Source organism: Salmo salar, chromosome 16 (genome assembly GCF_965601325.2).
Source record: "Salmo salar chromosome 16, fSalSal1, whole genome shotgun sequence".
In the NCBI taxonomy this organism is placed as follows: domain Eukaryota; kingdom Metazoa; phylum Chordata; class Actinopteri; order Salmoniformes; family Salmonidae; genus Salmo; species Salmo salar.
The window spans coordinates 1,768,280-1,792,994 of record NC_138306.1 but is presented as its reverse complement, the minus strand read 5'-3'; the positions used below and the strand labels follow the sequence as shown (position 1 = coordinate 1,792,994).

The window sequence follows — 24,715 nt, the reverse complement described above, 5'->3', positions numbered from 1 at the left end:
CGCATTCTTATCGGCAGACTCAACAGCCTTGGTTTCTCAAATCACTGCCTCGCCTGGTTCACTAACTACTTCTCAGATAGAGTTCAGTTTGTCAAATCGGAGGGTCTGTTGTCCGGACCTCTGGCAGTCTCTATGGGGGTGCCACAGGGTTCAATTCTCGGGCCGACACATTTCTCTGTATACATCAATGATGTTGCTCTTACTGTTGGTGATTCTCTGATCCACCTCTATGCAGACGACACCGTTTTGTATAATTCTGGCCCTCCTTTGGACACTGTGTTAACAAATCTCCAGACGAGCTTCAATGCCATAAAACACTCCTTCCGTGGTCTCCAACTGCTCATAAATGCAAGTAAAACTAAATGCATGCTCTTCAACCGATCGCTGCCCGCACCCATCCGCCTGTCTAGCATCACTACTCTGGACGGTTCTGACTTAGAATATGTGGACAACTACTAATACCTAGGTGTCTGGTTAGACTGTAAACTATCCTTCCAGACTCAGATTAAGCTTCTCCAATCCAAAATATAATCTAGAATCAGCTTCCTATTTCGCAACAAAGCGTCCTTCACTCATGCTGCCAAACATACCCACGTAAAACTGACTATCCTACCGATACTTGACTTTGGCAATGTCATTTACAAAATAGCCTCCAACACTCTACTCAGCAAATTGGATGCAGTCCATCACAGTGCAATCAGTTTTGTCACCAAAGCCCCATATACTACCCTCCACTGCGACCTGTATGCTCTCGCTGGCTGGCCCTCGCTTCATATTCGTCGCCAAACCCACTGGTTCCAGGTCGTCTATAAGTCTTTGCTAGGTAAAGCCCCGGCTTATCTCAGAACACTGGTTACCACAGCAGCACCCACCCGTAGCACACGCTCCAGCAGGTATATTTCACTGACCATCCCCAAAGCCAACTCCTCCTTTTGCCGCCTTTGCTTCCAATTCTCTGCTGCCAATGACTGGAACGAATTGCAAAAATCACTGAAGCTGGAGTCTTATATCTCCCTCACTAACTATAAGCATCAGCTGTCAGAGCAGCTTACTGATCATTGCCCCTGTACACAGCCCATCTGTAAATAGCCCACCCAACTACCTCATCCCCATGTTGTTATTTATTTGTTCTCCTTTGCACCCCAGTATCTCTACTTGCACATTAATCTTCTGCACATCTATCACTCCAGTGTTTAATTGCTAAATTGTAATTATAGCCTAAATCCCTTATCTTACTACATTTGCACACACTGTATATAGATTTTTCTATTGTGTTATTGACTGTACGTTTGTTTATCCCATGTGTAACTCTGTGTTGTTTGTGTCACACTGCTTTGCTTTATCTTGGCCAGGTCGCAGTTGTAAATGATAACTTTTTCTCAATTGGCCTGCCTGGTTAAATAAAGGTAAAATAAAAATATATAAACTCCAGTCATACTTTATCAAAAGCCTTTTCAAAGTCGGCTATGAATACCAGGCATGATTTCCCAGATGTTTCATAGTGTTCTAATGTTTCCAGTACTTGTCTTATATTATCTCCAATCTATCGTCCATGTAAAAAAAAAAAAAAAAAATGTCTCATTAGGATGAATAATATCCGTTAATACCTTTTAAATTCTATGCATTTTGCTAGATTTTTTTAATCACAACACTGAAATGTAAGATGCCTCTAATTTTTTAAAAGGACTGGATCTTTATATTTCCCACTTGTATCCTGTTTCAGTAATAATTAAATCCGATCTTGTTGAGTGTCAGATAATCTACCATTGATATAGGAGTGGTTAAAACATGTAATAACGGTCCTCTGAATATATCATAAAAGGTTTGGTATACCTCCACTGGTATGCCATCCAGTCCTGGAGTTTTCCCAGACTTAAAGGCTTTAATTGCATCAAGAAGTTCCTCCTCTGTAATTTAGCCTTCACAAGTCTTTCTGTACAGCTATTAATTTGACATTATTTATAGAAAGAAAATCCATACAATTATCTTCGGTTAGTGGAGATCCCCCATCGTCTCTTGCCAACTCTCCCTTCCCCTCTGCTCTGCCGTCTTTTTCCTCCTCCTCTTCCCTGCTTACCATCTATCACCCCTTCTCTCCTTCTCCCCTCTCTCTTTTTTTCTCCGACCACATGTTCTAACCACATGTTCTGTGTCTCTCTCCCTCTGTGTTTGTGTGTCGTCCTGCAGCCTGCCTGATGTGTGGGTGAACGAGACGGAGCGTTCTCAGCTGAAGACTAAAGTGGTTCACTTATCCCAGCTACCACAGGACACCGCTATGCTACTAGACCCCAACATCTACAGGTGTGTGTGTGTGTGTGTGTGTGTGTGTGTGTGTGTGTGTGTGTGTGTGTGTGTGTGTGTGTGTGTGTGTGTGTGTGTGTGTGTGTGTGTGTGTGTGTGTGTGTGTGTGTGTGTGTGTTGATCAATAAGTTGTGATCAGAATCAAATCTGGATGCCCCCAAAATAAAGTACACTACATGGCCAAAAGCATGTGGACTCCCCTCCAATTGAGTGGATTCGGCTAATTTAGCCACACCCGTTGCTGACAGGTGTATAAAATCGAACACACAGCCTTTCAATCGCCATAGACAAACATTGGCAGTAGAATGGCCCATACGTAAGAGCTCAGTGACTTTCAACGGGGCACCGTCATAGGATGCCACTTTCCAACAAGTCAGTTCGTCAAATCTCTGCCCTGCTAGAGCTGCTCCGGTCAACTGTAAGGGCTGTTACTGTGAAGTGGAAACATCTAAGAGCAACAATGGCTCAGCCGCAAAGTGGTAGGCCACACCATCTCACAGAACGGGACCGAGAGGGCTGAAGCGCATAGCACCTAAAAATCGTCTGTCCTCAGTTGCAACACTCACTACAGAGTTCCAAACTGCCTCTGGAAGCAACGTCAGCACAAGAACTGTTCGTCGGGAGCATCATGGAAATGGTTAAAAGCCTAAGATCACCATGTGCAATGCCAAGCGTCAGCTGGAGTGGTGTAAAGCTCGGCGCCATTGGACTCTGGAGCAGTGGAAACGCATTTTCTGGATTCATGAACTACGCTTCACTATCTGGGGAAGGCCTTTTCCTGTTTCAGCCCGTGAAGGCTGCTGAGGGGAGGATGGCTCATAATGGCTGGAATGGAGTGGTATCAACCACATGGAAACCACATCTTTGATTTGTTTGATACCATTCCATTTACTCCATTCAGGTCATTATTATGAGCCGTCCTCCGCTCAGTAGCCTCCACTGGTTTCAGTATGACAATGCCCCCGTGCACATAGGTCCATACAGAAATGTTTTTTTCGAGATCGGTGTGGAAGAACTTGACTGGCCTCCCCAGAGCCCTGACCTCAACCCCATAGAACACATTTGGGATGAATTGGAACGCCGACTGCCAGCCAGGCCTAATCTCCCAACATCAGTGCCCGACCTCACTAATACTTGTGTGGCTGAATGGAAGCAAGTCCCTGCAGCAATATTCCATCATCTAGTGGAAAGCCTTACCAGAAAAGTGGAGGCTGTTATAGCAGCAGTGGGGGGGATCAACTCCATATTAATGCACAGGATTCTGGAATGAGATGTTCAACGAGCATACTACTTTTGGCCATGTAGTGTCTTAATACCATAAGCTCTGAGTGGCAATAGAAAGGCCCCTGTCCTGTGCCATCTCTCTGCACATTACTGCTACCCACCAGGTGGCGCCAACCCTTGACTTCCCCTCTAGAAAACCAGGTCGCGAAGAAACACTGAGCCTCTTCAAATTCACACCACTCACCAACAACAAAATTATGTCAAGCCCAAAAAAGAGAAGTGGTTATGCTGCCATTTCCGTGCTGCCACTGCCATTTCCCATGTGAGATGTGTGTTCTCTGTGTATGTGAAGAGGCAGGTATCCTATGCTCATAAATGCTGTCCCAGCTTTCTCCAATGCTATTGGCTGCAGTTAAAGCTGGAGAGGAATATGAGGTGAGGTATAAGCACACTGCCATTAGGACTAAGGGCAAGGTTCACCATGATAATGCATGGTCAAGTGGCTTTGGCTAAGACCTGAATGCACTATAGCCCACTCAGAGTGACCAGGCTAGCAGCTTGAATCCCCCTCATAGTATCCATTATATTAAGATCTCTGCAGCACTGTGCAGGGCAGGGCTATCCTTCACTGCGCCGTACTTCCATAGCCACGGCAAGGTAATGGAAAATAAGGTTAGGTTTATGACCTGCCATAAAAGACTGAAAATGATTACTGAAACAATGTGCCTAAAATAACAAAACGGTCATAAACAGGAGATATATGGCACGCAACGGAGGCACGACTCCAGTCCTGTCCCAGCGATTTTAGGGAGAGAGGGGGCAGGTACTGATGATTTTTAACTTTGCATGATGTCGCGACAGAAAAAAAAGACTTCCGGCCAATGGATGTAAAGGATTTTATAATCCAGTTTAACCCCCACCCCCCGTCGTCTGACTCTGTCTTTATCAGGCACATTCATACTATCTGACACACTCTCTCTCTCCCTCCCCTGAATGGCTCACTTGGTAGAGCATGGCACTTGCAAAACCGGTGTTGTTGGTTCGATTCCCACAGAGGACCAGTATGAAAATGTATGCACTCTCTACTGTAAGTCGCTCTGGATATGAGCATCTGCTAAATGACTAAAATGTAAATGTCTTCACATACGCTCTGTTATGTCTCCTCAGAGCGTTACCACAGAATCAGCTGAAGCGAAGGTAAGCATTACATGTCAAGAGCTGAGCTTTTCATTGTCCCTACAGTCTGAACTACTAGTGAGGTCATATTTACAATCTCACATCTTTTTCCTTATTTGCAGTCTGTAAGGAGTCTTCTGTGGACAGAGGACTACAGAAGGGAAGAACTCCTGTTCTTAGGATGTGGGCCTATATGGGAGCCTCTAAGTCTTGAAAGGAGGAGAGGAGACTAGCAGAAGGGACCCTGGACAGAGGAGAGATGTTACATCCTTTTTCTGGGTAGAGTAGAGAATGTTTCCTCTTTCCTCTGTATTTTTAAACCCACCACTGCATCAGTCTGCAGTGAAAGTGGGTTAACCATTTAAAATGGTTCAGTAATGAATATTTTATATTAAGTGCTAAACTTAAAAAGAAAAACATGTATAAAGGATTTTAAGTGTACTACTAAAACTATGGTTTGGTTGTTATACACAACTGCGTAAAGAAATAGTTTAATTGTGTAGAAAGTAACATACAGCATTTTTTGTAGACATTGTTCATCTTGTAAATATTTTTTGCAGATTTGTAAGTTATTTTTATACCATGAAATACTGTAGTTTATTGTGAATTCTTTATTTTTAAGCATAATGTGTAATTATTGTTTCAATGTGAAAGCTCTTTTTGTAACGTATTATTGTTGAAATTATGTCAAATTAAACCATCAGTACATCAGTCCATATAATGTTCATATTGTCTCCGATGATTATGATAAAATGGGGATAATGGTAATGACTTGTATAGGCTACCCATTATTGCATGACAGCGCTTATTCTTGGGCGCTCTTGCTGTTGTCAACAATTTGATAGATACTATCGTCACTAGTGACCACAGCCACAAAGTCATAAACCCCGGCCATTTCTACAATTTATCTCCTTACAATTTGATTTTAAACCTAACCTTAACCATAACCACACTGCTAACCTTATACCCAACCCTAACCTTAAATTAAGACCAAAAAGCCCATTTTTGTTTTCATTAAGATTTACAATATAGCCAATGTTGACTTTGTGGCTGTGGTAACTAGTTGAAACCGATTGCTACAGACGTGTACATTGAAGCATGACCTCTAACCTTCTAGCACCTGTGACCACTAACTACATTAGTGTTAACTAGAACTCCCTAACCCCAAGGCATAGCTAATTCATGAGTATGGTAATACATTATTTGTTATTATTATAGACTATTTACCATGTGTATGTATACAGTTCAACATTCATATGAGGACTTAAATTTCACTCTGTATGTTGAAAGTGGAATATATCACCAATAAAACAAAGAAAGAAGGTAAAAGGATCTTGTTGAACAGCACTAACTATTGCAGTGTGTGTGTGTGTGTGTGTGTGTGTGTGTGTGTGTGTGTGTGTGTGTGTGTGTGTGTGTGTGTGTGTGTGTGTGTGTGTGTGTGTGTGTGTGTGTGTCTTTTTCCAGAGGCGGGATAGGCAGGGCTGTTGCGTCAGTCAGTCTTCCCATTCCCATCAACCAAGCTGACAGTCACAGACTCATGGTCTGTTCGCTCACTCCACTAATCTACTCATTATCTACAGGCCAGAGGACTAAGAAAAGGCAAAAGTGAGGAGAGGCAAGAGAGGAGAGTCAGGAGAGGCATCTCAGTCATATTCCACCATAGCACAGCAGCAGTACAACTCTGTACTGTACATACTATTCATCACCCCCCTTTAACACCTGGCCTGTCTTTTGGGAGGCAGGTTGACAGGCTGTCATATTGCCTTACTTATGTGTGCCTTACACATATGTCGTGTGTGTGCGCATCTGTCATGTATCACTGACTAGGTCAGGTTATTGAACAAACAAATCAGTGATGGGAAATAAGCTTGGGAATTGTTCAGCTGTGGCAGAGCAAATTTGTACACCTCTGAACATTAACTATGAATGTCAGTGTTAAAGAATGCCTGTATTTGTCATGTGGCTAGGTGTGGTCCGGTGTTCAGAGGGCAGAGTGAGACCAGATATCTCTATGTTCTGATCACAGCCCTGTAATCTGACCCTCAAACACCAGTCAGTTAATGTCCTCAGTTCTGAGCAGTCACCAGGAAGTCAACAAGAACTCAAACAGTAATCCCCTAAATTAGATACAAAAGGGGAGTTCCCCATTTGTAATGAGAAAAAACATCCCCCTTTCTTGTATACATTTTTATTTAAAGCTAGAAGAAGCCCGGATTCTATCAGCAATGTCTGGTCGGAAGAGAATGATCATATAGTGAAATATGGTTTAGAATTAGTCTTTAGGATTAAAAATGATAAAAATAATTTCTGTGTCTTCTTGGGAACATCATGGTTTGATCTTTTAAGAACACCGCTGTCATGGCTGGCTGTTCTGTTCTAGGGAAAGCCTTGTTGGGTAGACACACAGTGGACTGGAACACAAGCTAATTGGCGGGTTAGCCATTACCTGTCTGTAAACTAGTGGAGGCTGGTAGGGGGAGCTATAGGAGGACGGGCCCATTGTAATGGCTGGAACGGAATAAATGAGCCCATCCTCCTATAGCTCCTCCCACCAGGATCCACTGCTGTAAAACCTACTAAAAGTCTTTGTTACATCCTTGGAAAGCTCTGCAGTACACTTGGCAACAGAGCTCTTCCCTCATTGTGCTTGGGCCAGACTCCTTATTGGCTTAAGAGCAATAGAGATGCGAATCCAATGTTTGATTGTCTGTGATGCATACCCACACATACCAACAAACTCTGTCATACACAGTCACACAAACAAACTTTCACACGAATACACCCAGTCTACACAGTCCCAAGTTATTTCCATATCTGGCAATGGGGTAAGGGGGACATTTCATCCAGTGATGAGCGAGGGAGAGAGACCACACAGGATGCGGAAGGAGAATAATTGTTACAAACCACTAAAGCCTTGAACAAAAAAAGGAAACCACAAGGGGAGAGGCAGCGAGCCAATCAGATTCTGACGACAACTGCATTAATCAAAGAAGGGTTCTGCTTGGTCTTGGAGATGGGAATAAAGAAACAAACCCAGCTGAACAGCCATGCCTCTGTTACTGTGTTGACAGTCAGTTGATGGGTAGTCCCTTCTAGTAAATCTATTTCTATAGCGGTAGGGATGATGTGGGAAAGCTGTGGCAGTCCTCATGAGAGCCAGTTTCATCATATGGTTTTTGCGACTGCACTTGAAGAAATGTTCAAAGTTCTTCACATTTTCCGTATTGACGGACCTTCATGTCTTACAGTAATGATGGATTGTCAATTCTCTTTGCTTATTTGAGCTGTTCTTGCCATAATATGGACTTGGTCTTTTAACAAATAGGGCTATCTTCTGTATAGCACCCCTACCTTGTCACAGCACAACTGATTGGCTCAAACGCATTAAGAAGAAAGAATGGAAATTCCACAAAATGTACTTTCAACAAGGTTGTACATGATTTGTAACGGCACACACCTGTCTATATAATGTAACAGCAAAAACCAAGCCATGAGGTCAAAGGAATTGTCCGTAGAGCTCCGAGACAAAACATTTCTGAAGCATTGAAGGTCCCGAAGTACAGTGGCCTCCATCATTTTTAAATGGAAGAAGTTTGGAACCACCAATACTCTTCCTAGAGCTGGCCACCTGGTCAAACTGAGCCATCGGGGGAGAGAAGGACCTTGGTCAGGGAGGTGACCAAGAATCTGATGGTCACTCTGACTGAGCTCCAAAGTTCCTCTGTGGAGAATGGAGAATTTTCCAGAAGGACAACCATCTCTGTAGCACTCCACCAATCAGGTTTTTATGGTAGACTGGCCAGACTGAAGCCACTCCTCTGTAAAAGGCACATGACAGCCCGCTTGGAGTTTGCCAAAAGGCACCTAAAGGATTCAGACCATGAGAAACAAGATTCCCTGGTCTGATGAAACCAAGATTGAACTCTTTGAATGCCAAGCATCACGTCTGGAGGAAACATGGCACCATCTCTACGGTGAAGCACGGTGGTGGCAGCATCATGCTGTGGGCATGTTTTTTAGCGGCAGGGACTGGGGGCCTAGTCAGAATCAAGGGAAAGATGAACGGAGCAAAGTAGAGAGATCATTGATAAAAACCTGCTCCAGAGCACTCAGGACATCAGACTGGTTCTCCTTCCAACAGGACAACGACCCTAAGCACACAGTCAGGAGTGGCTTCGGGACAAGTCTCTGAATGGCCTTGAGTAGCCCAGCCAGAGCTCGGACTTGAATCCGATCAAACATCCCTGGAGAGACCTGAAAATAGCTGTGCATCGGCAGTCCCCATCAAACCTGATTGAGCTTGAGAGGATCTGCAGAGAAGAATGGGAGAAACTCTCCAAATACAGTTGTGCCAAGGTTGTAGTGTCATACCCAAGAAGACTATAATCGCTGCCAAAGGTGCTTCAACAAATGCTGAGTAAAGGGTCTGAATTCTATGTAATTGTGATATTTCAATTACATTTTTTATACATTTGCAAACATCTGATTTCACATTTTCAACTATAACAGAATAAGGAAGTTATTCTCTATTTTTATTTGAAAGTTGAATGGCAGTTGAATTTTTGTATAAGATACACATTTTCAGGTGTTTTTTCTTGACTGGTGAAAATTTGATTGATGGGGTGCTATTGTATGTCATATCATTCGAAAGAGCTCTTTCTCCACTTTCAAAACATGTATGATGTTTTCATATATAATTTGGCACCAGCAAATTATACTCAGTAATGCTCACAGCGGTCATGATCCAGCCCAAAAAATGACATTCTGCTTGGGCGGAAATGAAGGGTTCTACATAGAGCCATATATCAGATTTCCCAGCATGCTTTATTGCAAGGTGATTTTCAGAATTGTTTTAATATCTGTAATTTTGCTATCACATTGATTGTGTCATGACTGCCCCCACTCCCCCTCTGGTGATCGAGGGCGCCAGGCGGCTCATCATTACGCACACCTGTCACCATCCTTATGCACATCCTTACGCCCATCCTTACGCTTCATTGGACTCACCTGGACCTCTATATATATCTGTTCCTCAGTTTGATCCTCGTGTCTGCATTAATGTTATTTTGTTCCCCCTGTCCAGATGCTGTATTCTTGTTTTGTTATATGTCCGTTTATTCATTAAATGTTCACTCCCTGTACTTGCTTCTCGTCTCCCAGCGTCTCTCTTCACAAATGTATTAATTTTATGCTACACCAAGATAAATAACATACATTTTTCTAAACTAATCCAATCTGTTAGTAGTTGGACTTATTGCACTCATCACTGGGATGGTTGTTCCAGTTTAGACGATTGCCAGGGAAGGGAAGATTGAATACTGAATACTCAGTCAATCTAAATGCAGGTTGCCAGTGATAAAAAAATTGATATCTTAACTCTGTCTGGATTTCAATAGGAATTACACATCACTTTGCAAGCCAGCATAATGAGGCGTTTCCTAACACCCCTGTGTTAGGGTATAACTAGGCCCTCAAAGAAAGGCCTTACAATATGTAATAAATTGTCATAAATAATACAATTTTAAAGGCTAATGAGGCTGGTGGAACAGTTCAGACGGTTCTAGAAAGAACCCCTCCAAAGATAAAATTGTTATTGCTAGAGCTCTTCATAGAGAGGGTTCTAGGCAGAACCGTTCATAGAGGGTTCAAGGTAGAACAATATACAGGGGATTCTATGAAGAACCCAAATAGAGGGTTTTAGGCAAAACCCTAGCACCAAAAGGGCACCTTATTTCTAAGAGTGTGCCAGTCAATGTTAACCTGCCTGTCGTGTGTGTGTGTGTGTGTATGTCCTGAACCCTGTTTTGTGCTCACGTGGGCTGTGAGGATGTGTCCTATTTGTTCTGGTTGTCCCTCAGCCCTGTCTGCAGCCTCAGCAGCATATTCTCCAGTCTCTTCAGTCCCTGCATGTCCATGTCACCATAGGGACAGCATCTATTGACTACCTGGTGCAAAAGTGACATGTCTACAGTGTCCTCCTCACGAAGGTTAAGGACACTGTGCTACAGCGAGAGAGTGAGCGAGAGGAGAGTATTTAAAAAACATAGGCTTAATATATACACAATTACACATACACATGTATATATAGGCCTAATAGTACATAACAATACATCACTAATAGTTACCTTCAAGGTACTGTAATATGACCTGCAGCTCATCAGCTGTCAGCGGTTACCTCCTCTTTAATCAAGCTCATGTACACACACCTGTGACTCAAATCATTAGTACTGTAACCTTTATGTCAACCCAATAATCTCTATGTGTGTGTGTTTTTCTAAGCTCAATACAGATGTGTGTGTCGTGGTATCTCCTGTAGAATATGGCCCTCATGTTGAACACGTATTTTCCATCCTTCTTTAACCAACTCGTTCTTAGGGTGTCATCCTCACATCAGATCACAGCATACAAACCTGTTGCTACACAACACAGATACAGACAATACAATTATTATTGATTTCGATGGAAAGATGGAAATCAAGGTTTGTACTGAATAACATCAGATGTGATCAGTCGATGCAGGCACAACCACCATTCTGTAAGGTGGTAATGTCTGTTAATGTAATAACAATGTCCCAGTGATGTGTATACCTGTCTGTCTAGGCTGGCTGAGTCCAGAGGACAGTGGGCTGCCACCCTCACTAGGAGTGAAGGAGAGGGAGGTTATCATTTGTTACGTGTGTATGTAATATATGATGCAGAGACATGTTGTAAGCTTTTCTGTGTAAACTTGTGTGTGACCTGACAAAAGCTAAAGATGGGTTCCCTGGAAGTCTGATAGGAATATGTCCTATCCAGCTGGTCTGGAATCAGCTCAGGTATCTGCCACTATAAATATATAACCCAGAGACAGACACACAACTGATAGCTTTAGCTATAGCTCATAAATGTGTGTCGCCATGCATAAATTACAGTATTGTGATAATCAGATACCATGTGAGGGTAAGTTATTCACCAGATTCATTCTCTCTCCCTCTCATACTAGATACTCCTCTCTCTCGTGCTCTTTCACGCTCTCTCTCTCTCGTGCTCTTTCACGCTCTCTCACACACACACACATGTTATTTGAATCATGAGTACTGTAATTGTGTCATTGTCTTTCTTTCCTAAATACAAATGTATGTGTCTGGGTATCTTCTGTAGAAAATGGCCCTCATGTTGAACTCTAGGTGTCCATCCTTCTTGAACACACCTGTTCTTAGCGTGTAGTCCTCACATCAGATCACAGCATACGAACCTGGTGCTACATATGATTAATGATTTACAGTGCTACTAAACTTAATATTCTCTCGGTTCATCACAATTACTTAATAATAGTGTCTCTAGAGGTGTCTCCTAACCAGCCTTGGGCCCCCAGTTGGCTCGAAGGTTATCTTAAGAGCGGGTGAGGTGGCGATGACGGGACAGGGGGTTGGCATCCTCTCTCACATCAAAACATACCTGCAGATGAGAGACAGCGGGAGAGAGTTTAAAAAAAACAAGGCTTAATCGTGCTAACACTGTCAGTCATCAATCATCAGGAGGCGAAATGCAAAACTGACCTTGGATCATTAACTCTGGGACTACTACACCTCTATCTGTATTTCAATGTAAAGCATAATAATACTTCCTGTTGACCTGACCAAGTGACCTCTGATCGTGCTGTGCCGTCTATGTAGCCAGTTCAGATGCGGGAGGGGTTCACCGACACAGCTGATATAACCTAGAGGATTTAAGGAGAAGGGGGAGAGGGATGAAGTGAAGGAGAGAGACTGTTATTGAGAAAATAAGGTAGTTAAAGAGACAGTGTTCAACAGGAACCTGTGTGTGGCCTCACCTGGTGTCCACACTAAGTGGCTGCAGAGTACTTTATACTGAAAAACATGCACAGACACACAAGGACAAACAATATAGCGTAGTCATATAAATATAAATAATGACGTGTCTTACTATTCTCTATTGTTGGTCCTCTTTCCTATTCGTTGAAAGTGGAAGGAGCGACAGTTATTCACCTGAGCCTGCTTACTGCACCACACAATGCATAAATCAGATTGATATACGAGTGTGTAGGTGTGGGTTATAGGGTGTCCAATTGTTAAATTTTTTTAATATGGGTGACTCTTAAAAGAGCCGGGGTTTTTTTCACCCTTACCTAAACAGCACCTTCACCTGAGAGGTAGTAATCAAAGGGTGAGAAACAATTGATTAACTGCAGTTGACATAGCTAAGTAAATGGAAGAATACTATTTTTGCAATGTGGATGGCTCTTATAAGAGCCTTTGGTTGTGCATAGTGTAGTATAGGGTGTTGCCAGGGAACAGCACCCTCTTTGAAGAAGTAGGAGGGGAAGATCTCCCGCACACAGATTGCCTCCCATGCTGCGTTGTTGGTCCCCACCCTAGAAATATCCTGCAGAGCAGAAGACCTCTCCTCTGGCACACGCCTGGTCCTCGTGTTCATTCTCATGGAGTAATGCAGGACACAGGTAGCCTTCACATGCCTCAATTCTCCCAGGAGGCAGTCCCACCACTACAAACACCACCTCCTCCAAGCCATTCATCCACTACCACCACGATGAACACCCTGTCTGTCACCAGAAAAGCGGCCTCCTCTGGACCAACTGCCTCCTCCATCTCCCCTGGTCACATCACCACAGCACCCTCACCTGGTGTCCCTGTACCCTACAAATTGAATAAAGCTTCCTCCACCGGAAAATGCATGTTAAAAGTACAAAATTACTATTTGTTATGTGTTTCATAAAACGGCAATGTTTAAAAAAAATGGTATCTCTACATATTCTCAGTCCATAGCACTAGCCTTCAAGGCATGTCCACCTCTTTCAAAACTTCTGCAGCTTCCTCCAGAGGTATTGATGTAAAAAAGCTCCCCGCAGGAGTGTGATTCTGAGGTGCCATGGGTGTGCTGTGATTTCTGCCAGCACTGGTTCCACTGCAGTGGTGGCGGTGGAGCTGGATTTCTTTTGTGATTTCTGTGACAATAGGGATGGCGGTCGAGATTTTGTTAATTTTGTAAGTTTTCATATGCAATTATTTATTTGTAAAAAAATGACATGTCTAAAATATAATATATATTTATTCAACTCATCTTGTGTATTTCTTCCTTTACTTTCCAAGTGCATCTCTGCGACACAAACTTGTTTATGTCAATGCACATCACGGAAATTAAAGTTTTATTATTCATACTCATTTATATTTTAGTATTAAACTGTTATCTACTTTCTCAAAACATAAGATGAATCTGTAAATCAAATTATGAGACATTATTTGGTTACAACACTGAAAAAGAACCAGTTCACAGGAGGGCACACCGGGCTATGCAATGAAAAGCTGACGGGCAAGTACATTGGTGTCTCTATTTTGAACAAAATTAAACAGATATATCTTGTAATTCAACAAAATAGTAAGGTGGCCAATAACTGGGGACCGTATACAGATAATACGTGATGTATTTTTTAGCTAAACCGCTTATCAAAAAGTTGATAATAGTAGTATTTCCACTGAAATTTCAAACATGTTAATTGCTAACCCGTTAGCTAACATTTTTACGACACCAATAATCACAAAACATTGATGGCTTGATCCCAGGATAGCCCTGTTGAAGGTACTGTATTTCTTAAACGCTGTTGAATATGCCAATAATAGAGGGTTCCACACTAGCTAGCTAGCCAAGTTAACTCAACTCAACAAAAAAAATAAAAAATAAACTCAACTCCATGATTTACAATAGACTTGAGTTTAGCTTGGCTAGCTAGCTAACGTTAGTGAGAGAGAGCTATATAGCTACTGTAGCCACAATGGCGCCAAATTGAGTGTAATCTATCTAGCTAACTAGTTAGTTTAACAAGCTGCTCTTAGCATATGGGTACACTACAGTTAGCTCGTAAGCTAGCAATACCAACAAGTTACAATGCTCAACCAACCAACCAAAACAATTAAGCAATTTTAGCATTACGCGATCACATCAGACCTCATACCTTCTATTCCTTCCCTTAGAGTACACTAGCTAGTCACTCCACATGACATAAGCTTCCACTCAACATTGCATTTTGAACTGAAGTTTAAAATGAAGAAATTTCCACTTACAATTGTCCACTCTCCTCCCCTGAGCAGTCGTCACTTCCGGTTCTCGTTGCATGAGCATTTTGAGTCTTCCAATAATCACACTATTGCAGCATTGACTTATCAATTGTATGTTTAATATTACATTTTACAATAGAGGTATATAAGCGTATAACGCCTCATGTTCACCAGAATATGTTACATCTTCATTCCATAATATTTAAGGCAGTGCAATGTTACAGCTATCTTCGGACATACTGTATAGCCAGTAGCCACCCAAAGTTGGACTCTATGAAATATGAAAATGATCAATGAAATCGGCAGGTAGCCTAATGTTATTGTTCTGTCAAAGACGCGTCCGTAGCAGATTTCCTAAACTGTATATATGGATTACATTTATATGGATAATATCAATGTAGGCCTAGGCTACTCTGTTTTTGCAAGGCAAAACCGGAGAAAATTGAACAAGTGTTTCTGGAGACTAATCTGGATATGCGCAGTAATGCTGATGACTGGTCATTTAAGCAATAAGGCCAGAGGGGGTGTTGTATATGGCCAATGTACCATGGCTAAGGGCTGCTCTTAGGCGTGATGCAATGCAGAGTTCATGGATACAGCCCTTAGCCGTAGTATATTGGCCATGTATCACAAACCCCCGAGGTGCCTTATTGCTATTATAACCTGGTTACCAATGTAAGTAGAACAGTAAAAATAAATGTTTTGTCATTCCCGTGGTATATGGTCTGATATACCATGGCTGACAGCCACTCAGCATTCATGGCTCGAACCACCCAGACTATAATGGTCTACAATCAAGACAGGCAACTTTTTGGTTCTGAAGCACAGATTAGGTGTTTTTTAAACAATAATTTGGTGCAACACCGTAAGCCTTTGTTCGAAACCAGATCAACTAGGCAAAGGTATAAATATAAAATACAAGTGGTATGCATATGTAGCCACTTAAAATATGTATGAAAAATGTGTATTTTTTCCCATTCAGCCCGCAGGGAGTGTTTTATGGAGGAGAGTAAGGTAGATGCAGTCAGGTCATGGCCAGTCCCAATCACCATAAAGGGACGACAAAGGTTTTTGGGGTTTGACAACTTCTACCGCCGCTTCATTAGGAACTTCACCTCCATCGCCACTCCTCTCACCTCTCTCCTCAAACGTGGTCCCCATAAGTTGGTGTGGAATCCTGCAGCCGATGAGGCCTTCCGCCTACTGAAGGGGCGATTCTGGACAGGCCTAAAAAAACATTTTAAAACCATTTTCACAAAAAATTGCAGATTTCTATTTTTCATTGTCGTGACAAAAAAAAAGTGACTCTGGTCATGCCGAACTAGCGACATTCTGGACAGGCCTAAAAACAAACATTTTAAAACCATTTTCACAAAAAATTGCAGATTTCTATTTTTGTCACCAAAAACGATGACTCCGATCATGCCGAACTAGCAACATTCTGGACAGGCCTAAAAAAACAAACATTTTAAAACTATTTTCACAAAAAGTTGCATTTTCTATTTTTGTCACCAAAAACGATGACTCCGATCATGCCGAACTAGCGACATTCTGGACAGGCCTAAAAAAACATTTTAAAACCATTTTCACAAAAAATTATAGATTTCTATTTTTGTCACCAAAAACGATGACTCCGATCATGCCGAACTAGCGACATTCTGGACAGGCCTAAAAAAAAACATTTTAAAACCATTTTCACAAAAAATTGCAGATTTTTTTTTTTCATTTTCGTGACACAAAAAAAGTGACTCCGGTCATGCCGAACTAGCGACATTCTGGACAGGCCTAAAAACAAACATTTTAAAACCATTTTCACAAAAAATTGCAGATTTCTATTTTTGTCACCAAAAACGATGACTCCGATCATGCCGAACTAGCAACATTCTGGACAGGCCTAAAAAAACAAACATTTTAAAACTATTTTCACAAAAAGTTGCATTTTCTATTTTTGTCACCAAAAACGATGACTCCGATCATGCCGAACTAGCGACATTCTGGACAGGCCTAAAAAAACATTTTAAAACCATTTTCACAAAAAATTATAGATTTCTATTTTTGTCACCAAAAACGATGACTCCGATCATGCCGAACTAGCGACATTCTGGACAGGCCTAAAAAAAAACATTTTAAAACCATTTTCACAAAAAATTGCAGATTTTTTTTTTTCATTTTCGTGACACAAAAAAAGTGACTCCGGTCATGCCGAACTAGCGACATTCTGGACAGGTCTAAAAAAAACCATTTTAAAACCATTTTCACAAAAAATTGCAGATTTCTATTTTTGTCACCAAAAACGATGACTCCGATAATGCCGAACTAGCGACGTTCTGGACAGGCCTTAAAAAAAAAAAATGTAAAACCATTTTCACAAAAAATTGCAGATTTCTATTTTTGTCCCTAAAAACGATGACTCCGATCATGCCGAACTAGCGACATTCTGGACAGGCCTAAAAAAAAACATTTTAAAACCATTTTCACAAAAAATTGCAGATTTCTATTTTTGGTCATGCCGAACTAGCGACATTCTGGACAGGCCTAAAAAAAAAAAACATTTTAAAACCATTTTCACCAAAAATTGCAGATTTCTATTTTTGTCACCAAAAACGATGACTCCGATCATGCCGAACTAGTGACATTCTGGACAGGCCTAAAAAACATTTTTAAACCATTTTCACAAAAAATTGCAGATTTTCTTTTTCATTTTCGTGACACAAAAACAGTGACCTCGGTCATGCTGAACTAGCGACATTCTGGACAGGCCTAAAAAAAACATTTTAAAACCATTTTCACAAAAAATTGCAGATTTCTATTTTTCATTGTCGTGACACAAAAACAGTGACTCTGGTCATGCCGAACTAGCAACATTCTGGACAGGCCTAAAAAAAAAAACGTTTTAATACCATTTTCACCAAAAATTGCAGATTTCTATTTTTGTCACCAAAAACGATGACTCCGGTCATGCTGAACTAGCAACATTCTGGACAGGCCTAAAAAAAACATTTTAAAACTATTTTCACAAAAAATTGCAGATTTCTATTTTTGTCACCACAAACGATGACTACGATCATGCCGAAATAGTGACATTCTGGACAGGCCTAAAAAAAACATTTTAAAACCTTTTTCACCAAAAATTGCTGATTTATTTATTTTTTTCATTTTCGTGACACAAAAAGTGACTCCGGTCATGACGAACTAGCGACATTCTGGACAGGCCTAAAAACAAACATTTTAAAAGCATTTTCACAAAAAATTGCAGATTTCTATTTTTGTCACCAAAAACGATGACTCCGATCATGCCAAACTAGCGACATTCTGGACAGGCCTAAAAAAAAAAACTTTTTAATACCATTTTCACAACAAATTGCAGATTTCTATTTTTGTCACCAAAAATGATGAATCCGATCATGCCGAACTAGCGACATTCTGGACAGGCCTAAAGAAAAACACATTTTAGAACCATTTTCAAGAAAAAAGCGCAGATGTAATTTTTTTCATTTTCGTGACACAAAAACAGTGACTACGGTCATGCCGAACTAGCGACATTCTGGACAGGCCTAAAAAAACATTTATAAAACATTTTCACAAAAAATTGCAGATTTCTATTTTTGTCCCTAAAAACGATGACTCCGATCATGCCGAACTAGCGACATTCTGGACAGGCCTAAAAAACATTTTTAAAACATTTTCACCAAAAATTGCAGATTTTTTTTTTCATTTTCGTGACACAAAAAAGTGACTCCGCTCATGCCGAACTAGCGACGTTCTGGACAGGCCTTCAAAAAAAACATTTTCACAAAAAATATCAGATTTCTATTTTTGTCCCTAAAAACGATGACTCCGATCATGCCGAACTAGCGACATTCTGGACAGGCCTAAAAAACACATTTTAAAACCATTTTCACAAAAAATTATAGATTTCTATTTTTGTCACCAAAAACGATGACTCCGATCATGCCGAACTAGCGACATTCTGGACAGGCCTAAATAACATTTCTAACCCATTTTCACAAAAAACTGCAGATTTTTTTTTTTCATTTTCGTGACACAAAAAAGTGACTCCGCTCATGCCGAACTAGCGACATTCTGGACAGGTCTAAAAAAAAAACATTTTAAAACCATTTTCACAAAAAATTGCAGATTTCTATTTTTCATTGTCGTGACACAAAAACAGTGACCCTGGTCATGCCGAACTAGCGACATTCTGGACAGGCCTAAAAAAAAAACATTTTAGAACCATTTTCACAAAAAAGCGCAGATTTTATTTTTTTCATTTTCGTGACACAAAAACAGTGACTCCGGTCCTGCCGAACTAGCGACATTCTGGAAAGGCCTAAAAAAACAACATTTTAATACCATTTTCGCAAAAAATTGCAGATTTCAATTATTATAACCAAAAACGATGACTCCGATCATGCCGAACAAGCAACATTCTGGACAGGCCTAAAAAAACTTTTTAAAACCATTTTCACAAAAAATTGCAGATTTCTATTTTTGTCATCAAAATTGATGACTCCGATCATGCCGAACTAGCAACATTCTGGACAGGCCTAAAAAAAAACATTTTAAAACCATTTTTACCAAAATTTGCTGTTTTTTTTTTTTTTTTCGTGACACAAAAACAGTGTCTCCGGTCATGCCGAACTAGCAACATTCTGGACAGGCCTAAAAAAACATTTTAAAACCATTTTCACAAAAAATTGCAGATTTATATTTTTCATTGTCGTGACACAAAAAAAGTGACTCCGATCATGACGAACTAGCGACATTCTGGACAGGCCTAAAAACAAACATTTTAAAACCATTTTCACAAAAAATTGCTGATTTTTTTTTTTTCATTTTCGTGACGCAAAAAGTGACTCCGGTCATGCCGAACTAGCGACATTCTGGACAGGCCTAAAAACAAACATTTTAAAACCATTTTCACAAAAAATTGCAGATTTCTATTTTTGTCACCGAAAACGATGACTCCGATCATGCCGAACTAGCGACATTCTGGACAGGCCTAAAAAAAACACATTTTAGAACCATTTTCACAAAAAAGCGCAGATGTAATTTTTTTCATTTTCGTGACACAAAAACAGTGACTACGGTCATGCCGAACTACCGACATTCTGGACAGGCCTAAAAAAACATTTATAAAACATTTTCACAAAAAATTGCAGATTTCTATTTTTGTCCCTAAAAACGATGACTCCGATCATGCCGAACTAGCGACATTCTGGACAGGCCTAAAAAACATTTTTAAAACATTTTCACCAAAAATTGCAGATTTTTTTTTTCATTTTCGTGACACAAAAAAGTGACTCCGCTCATGCCGAACTAGCGACGTTCTGGACAGGCCTTCAAAAAAACATTTTCACAAAAAATATCAGATTTCTATTTTTGTCCCTAAAAACGATGACTCCGATCATGCCGAACTAGCGACATTCTGGACAGGCCTAAAAAACACATTTTAAAACCATTTTCACAAAAAATTATAGATTTCTATTTTTGTCACCAAAAACGATGACTCCGATCATGCCGAACTAGCGACATTCTGGACAGGCCTAAATAACATTTCTAACCCATTTTCACAAAAAACTGCAGATTTTTTTTTTTCATTTTCGTGACACAAAAAAGTGACTCCGCTCATGCCGAACTAGCGACATTCTGGACAGGTCTAAAAAAAAACATTTTAAAACCATTTTCACAAAAAATTGCAGATTTCTATTTTTCATTGTCGTGACACAAAAACAGTGACTCTGGTCATGCCGAACTAGCGACATTCTGGACAGGCCTAAAAAAAAAACGTTTTAATACCATTTTCACCAAAAATTGCAGATTTCTATTTTTGTCACCACAAACGATGACTATGATCATGCCGAAATAGTGACATTCTGGACAGGCCTAAAAAAAACATTTTAAAACCTTTTTCACCAAAAATTGCTGATTTTTTTTTTTTTTCATTTTCGTGACACAAAAAAGTGACTCCGCTCATGTCGAACTAGCGACATTCTGGACAGGTCTAAAAAAAAACATTTTAAAACCATTTTCACAAAAAATTGCAGATTTCTATTTTTCATTGTCGTGACACAAAAACAGTGACTCTGGTCATGCCGAACTAGCGACATTCTGGACAGGCCTAAAAAAAAAACGTTTTAATACCATTTTCACCAAAAATTGCAGATTTCTATTTTTGTCACCACAAACGATGACTATGATCATGCCGAAATAGTGACATTCTGGACAGGCCTAAAAAAAACATTTTAAAACCTTTTTCACCAACAATTGCTGATTCTTTTTTTTTTTCATTTTCGTGACGCAAAAAGTGACTCCGGTCATGCCGAACTAGCGACATTCTGGACAGGCCTAAAAACAAACATTTTAAAACCATTTTCACAAAAAATTGCAGATTTCTATTTTTGTCACCACAAACGATGACTATGATCATGCAGAAATAGTGACATTCTGGACAGGCCTAAAAAAAACATTTGAAAACCTTTTTCACCAAAAATTGCTGATTTTTTTTATTTTTCATTTTCTTGACGCAAAAAGTGACTCTGGTCATGCCGAACTAGCGACATTCTGGACAGGCCTAAAAACAAAAACGTTTTAATACCATTTTCACAAAAAATTGCAGATTTCAATTTTTATAACCAAAAACGATGACTCCGATCATGCCGAACGAGCAACATTCTGGACAGGCCTAAAAAACGTTTTAAAACCATTTTCACAAAAAATTGCAGATTTATATTTTTCATTGTCGTGACACAAAAACAGTTACTCTGGTCATGCCGAACTAGCGACATTCTGGACAGGCCTAAAAACAAACATTTTAAAACCATTTTCACAAAAAATTGCAGATTTCTATTTTTGTCACCAAAAACGATGACTCCGATCATGCCGAACTAGCGACATTCTGGACAGGCATAAAAAAACATTTTAAAACCATTTTCACAAAAAATTGCTGATTTTTTTTTTTCATTTTCGTGACGCAAAAAGTGACTCCGGTCATGCCGAACTAGCGACATTCTGGACAGGCCTAAAAACAAACATTTTAAAACCATTTTCACAAAAAATTGCAGATTTCTATTTTTGTCACCGAAAACGATGACTCCGATCATGCCGAACTAGCGACATTCTGGACAGGCCTAAAAAAAACACATTTTAGAACCATTTTCACAAAAAAGCGCAGATGTAAATTTTTTCATTTTCGTGACACAAAAACAGTGACTACGGTCATGCCGAACTACCGACATTCTGGACAGGCCTAAAAAAACATTTATAAAACATTTTCACAAAAAATTGCAGATTTCTATTTTTGTCCCTAAAAACGATGACTCCGATCATGCCGAACTAGCGACATTCTGGACAGGCCTAAAAAACATTTTTAAAACATTTTCACCAAAAATTGCAGATTTTTTTTTTCATTTTCGTGACACAAAAAAGTGACTCCGCTCATGCCGAACTAGCGACGTTCTGGACAGGCCTTCAAAAAAACATTTTCACAAAAAATATCAGATTTCTATTTTTGTCCCTAAAAACGATGACTCCGATCATGCCGAACTAGCGACATTCTGGACAGGCCTAAAAAACACATTTTAAAACCATTTTCACAAAAAATTATAGATTTCTATTTTTGTCACCAAAAACGATGACTCCGATCATGCCGAACTAGCGACATTCTGGACAGGCCTAAATAACATTTCTAACCCATTTTCACAAAAAACTGCAGATTTTTTTTTTTCATTTTCGTGACACAAAAAAGTGACTCCGCTCATGCCGAAATAGCGACATTCTGGACAGGTCTAAAAAAAAACATTTTAAAACCATTTTCACAAAAAATTGCAGATTTCTATTTTTCATTGTCGTGACACAAAAACAGTGACTCTGGTCATGCCGAACTAGCGACATTCTGGACAGGCCTAAAAAAAAAAACGTTTTAATACCATTTTCACCAAAAATTGCAGATTTCTATTTTTGTCACCACAAACGATGACTATGATCATGCCGAAATAGTGACATTCTGGACAGGCCTAAAAAAAACATTTTAAAACCTTTTTCACCAAAAATTGCTGATTTTTTTTTTTTTCATTTTCGTGACGCAAAAAGTGACTCCGGTCATGCCGAACTAGCGACATTCTGGACAGGCCTAAAAACAAACATTTTAAAACCATTTTCACAAAAAATTGCAGATTTCTATTTTTGTCACCACAAACGATGACTATGATCATGCAGAAATAGTGACATTCTGGACAGGCCTAAAAAAAACATTTTAAAACCTTTTTCACCAAAAATTGCTGATTTTTTTTATTTTTCATTTTCGTGGCGCAAAAAGTGACTCTGGTCATGCCGAACTAGCGACATTCTGGACAGGCCTAAAAACAAAAACGTTTTAATACCATTTTCACAAAAAATTGCAGATTTCAATTTTTATAACCAAAAACGATGACTCCGATCATGCCGAACTAGCAACATTCTGGACAGGCCTAAAAAACTTTTTAAAACCATTTTCACAAAAAATTGCAGATTTATATTTTTCATTGTCGTGACACAAAAACAGTGACTCTGGTCATGCCGAACTAGCGACATTCTGGACAGGCCTAAAAACAAACATTTTAAAACCATTTTCACAAAAAATTGCAGATTTCTATTTTTGTCACCAAAAACGATGACTCCGATCATGCCGAACTAGCGACATTCTGGACAGGCCTAAAAAAACATTTTAAAACCATTTTCACAAAAAAATGCAGATTTCTATTTTTCATTGTCGTGACACAAAAACAGTGACTCTAGCGACATTCTGGACAGGCCTAAAAACAAACATTTTAAAACCATTTTCACCAAAAATTGCAGATTTCTATTTTTGTCACCAAAAACGATGACTCCGGTCATGCCGAACTAGCAACATTCTGGACAGGCCTAAAAAAAAAACATTTTAAAACCATTTTCACAAAAAATTGCAGATTTTTTTTTTCATTTTCGTGACACAAAAAAAGTGACTCCGGTCATGCCGAACTAGCGACATTCTGGACAGGCCTAAAAAAAACAACATTTTAGAACCATTTTCACAAAAAAGCGCAGATTTTATTTTTTTCATTTTCGTGACACAAAAACAGTGACTCCGGTCCTGCCGAACTAGCGACATTCTGGAAAGGCCTAAAAACAAACATTTTAAAACATTTTCACAAAAAATTGCAGATTTCTATTTTTGTCACCAAAAACGATGACTCCGATCATGCCGAACTCGCAACATTCTGGACAGGCCTAAAAAAACAACATTTTAATACCATTTTCACCAAAAATTGCAGATTTCTATTTTTGTCACCACAAACGATGACTATGATCATGCCGAAATAGTGACATTCTGGACAGGCCTAAAAAAAACATTTTAAAACCTTTTTCACCAAAAATTGCTGATTTTTTTTTTTTTCATTTTCGTGACGCAAAAAGTGACTCCGGTCATGCCGAACTAGCGACATTCTGGACAGGCCTAAAAACAAACATTTTAAAACCATTTTCACAAAAAATTGCAGATTTCTATTTTTGTCACCACAAACGATGACTATGATCATGCAGAAATAGTGACATTCTGGACAGGCCTAAAAAAAACATTTTAAAACCTTTTTCACCAAAAATTGCTGATTTTTTTTATTTTTCATTTTCGTGGCGCAAAAAGTGACTCTGGTCATGCCGAACTAGCGACATTCTGGACAGGCCTAAAAACAAAAACGTTTTAATACCATTTTCACAAAAAATTGCAGATTTCAATTTTTATAACCAAAAACGATGACTCCGATCATGCCGAACTAGCAACATTCTGGACAGGCCTAAAAAACTTTTTAAAACCATTTTCACAAAAAATTGCAGATTTATATTTTTCATTGTCGTGACACAAAAACAGTGACTCTGGTCATGCCGAACTAGCGACATTCTGGACAGGCCTAAAAAAAAAACGT

The 24,715-nt window shown here is 39.7% G+C and overlaps 1 protein-coding gene across 5 annotated transcripts in view; it reads left to right on the top strand.

Annotated features, from left to right (window-relative positions):
• LOC106573015 (zinc finger protein aebp2) overlaps nucleotides 1-9,845 on the top strand; it is a 51,937-nt gene extending 42,092 nt beyond the window's left edge. For 4 of the 5 annotated variants that reach the window (XM_045696829.2, XM_045696827.2, XM_045696830.2 and 1 more), the window contains exons 7-9: nucleotides 2,188-2,301; nucleotides 4,693-4,722; nucleotides 4,824-6,033. In XM_045696829.2, the coding sequence (XP_045552785.1) occupies nucleotides 2,188-2,301; nucleotides 4,693-4,722; nucleotides 4,824-4,830 (151 nt within the window). In that variant the 3' untranslated portion in view covers nucleotides 4,831-6,033. Of the gene's footprint in view, nucleotides 1-2,187; nucleotides 2,302-4,692; nucleotides 4,723-4,823; nucleotides 6,034-6,168 lie in introns of those variants that run through there. The other variant, XR_006759651.2, reaches the window with a different exon arrangement.
• Nucleotides 9,846-24,715: the final 14,870 nt, after the last annotated feature.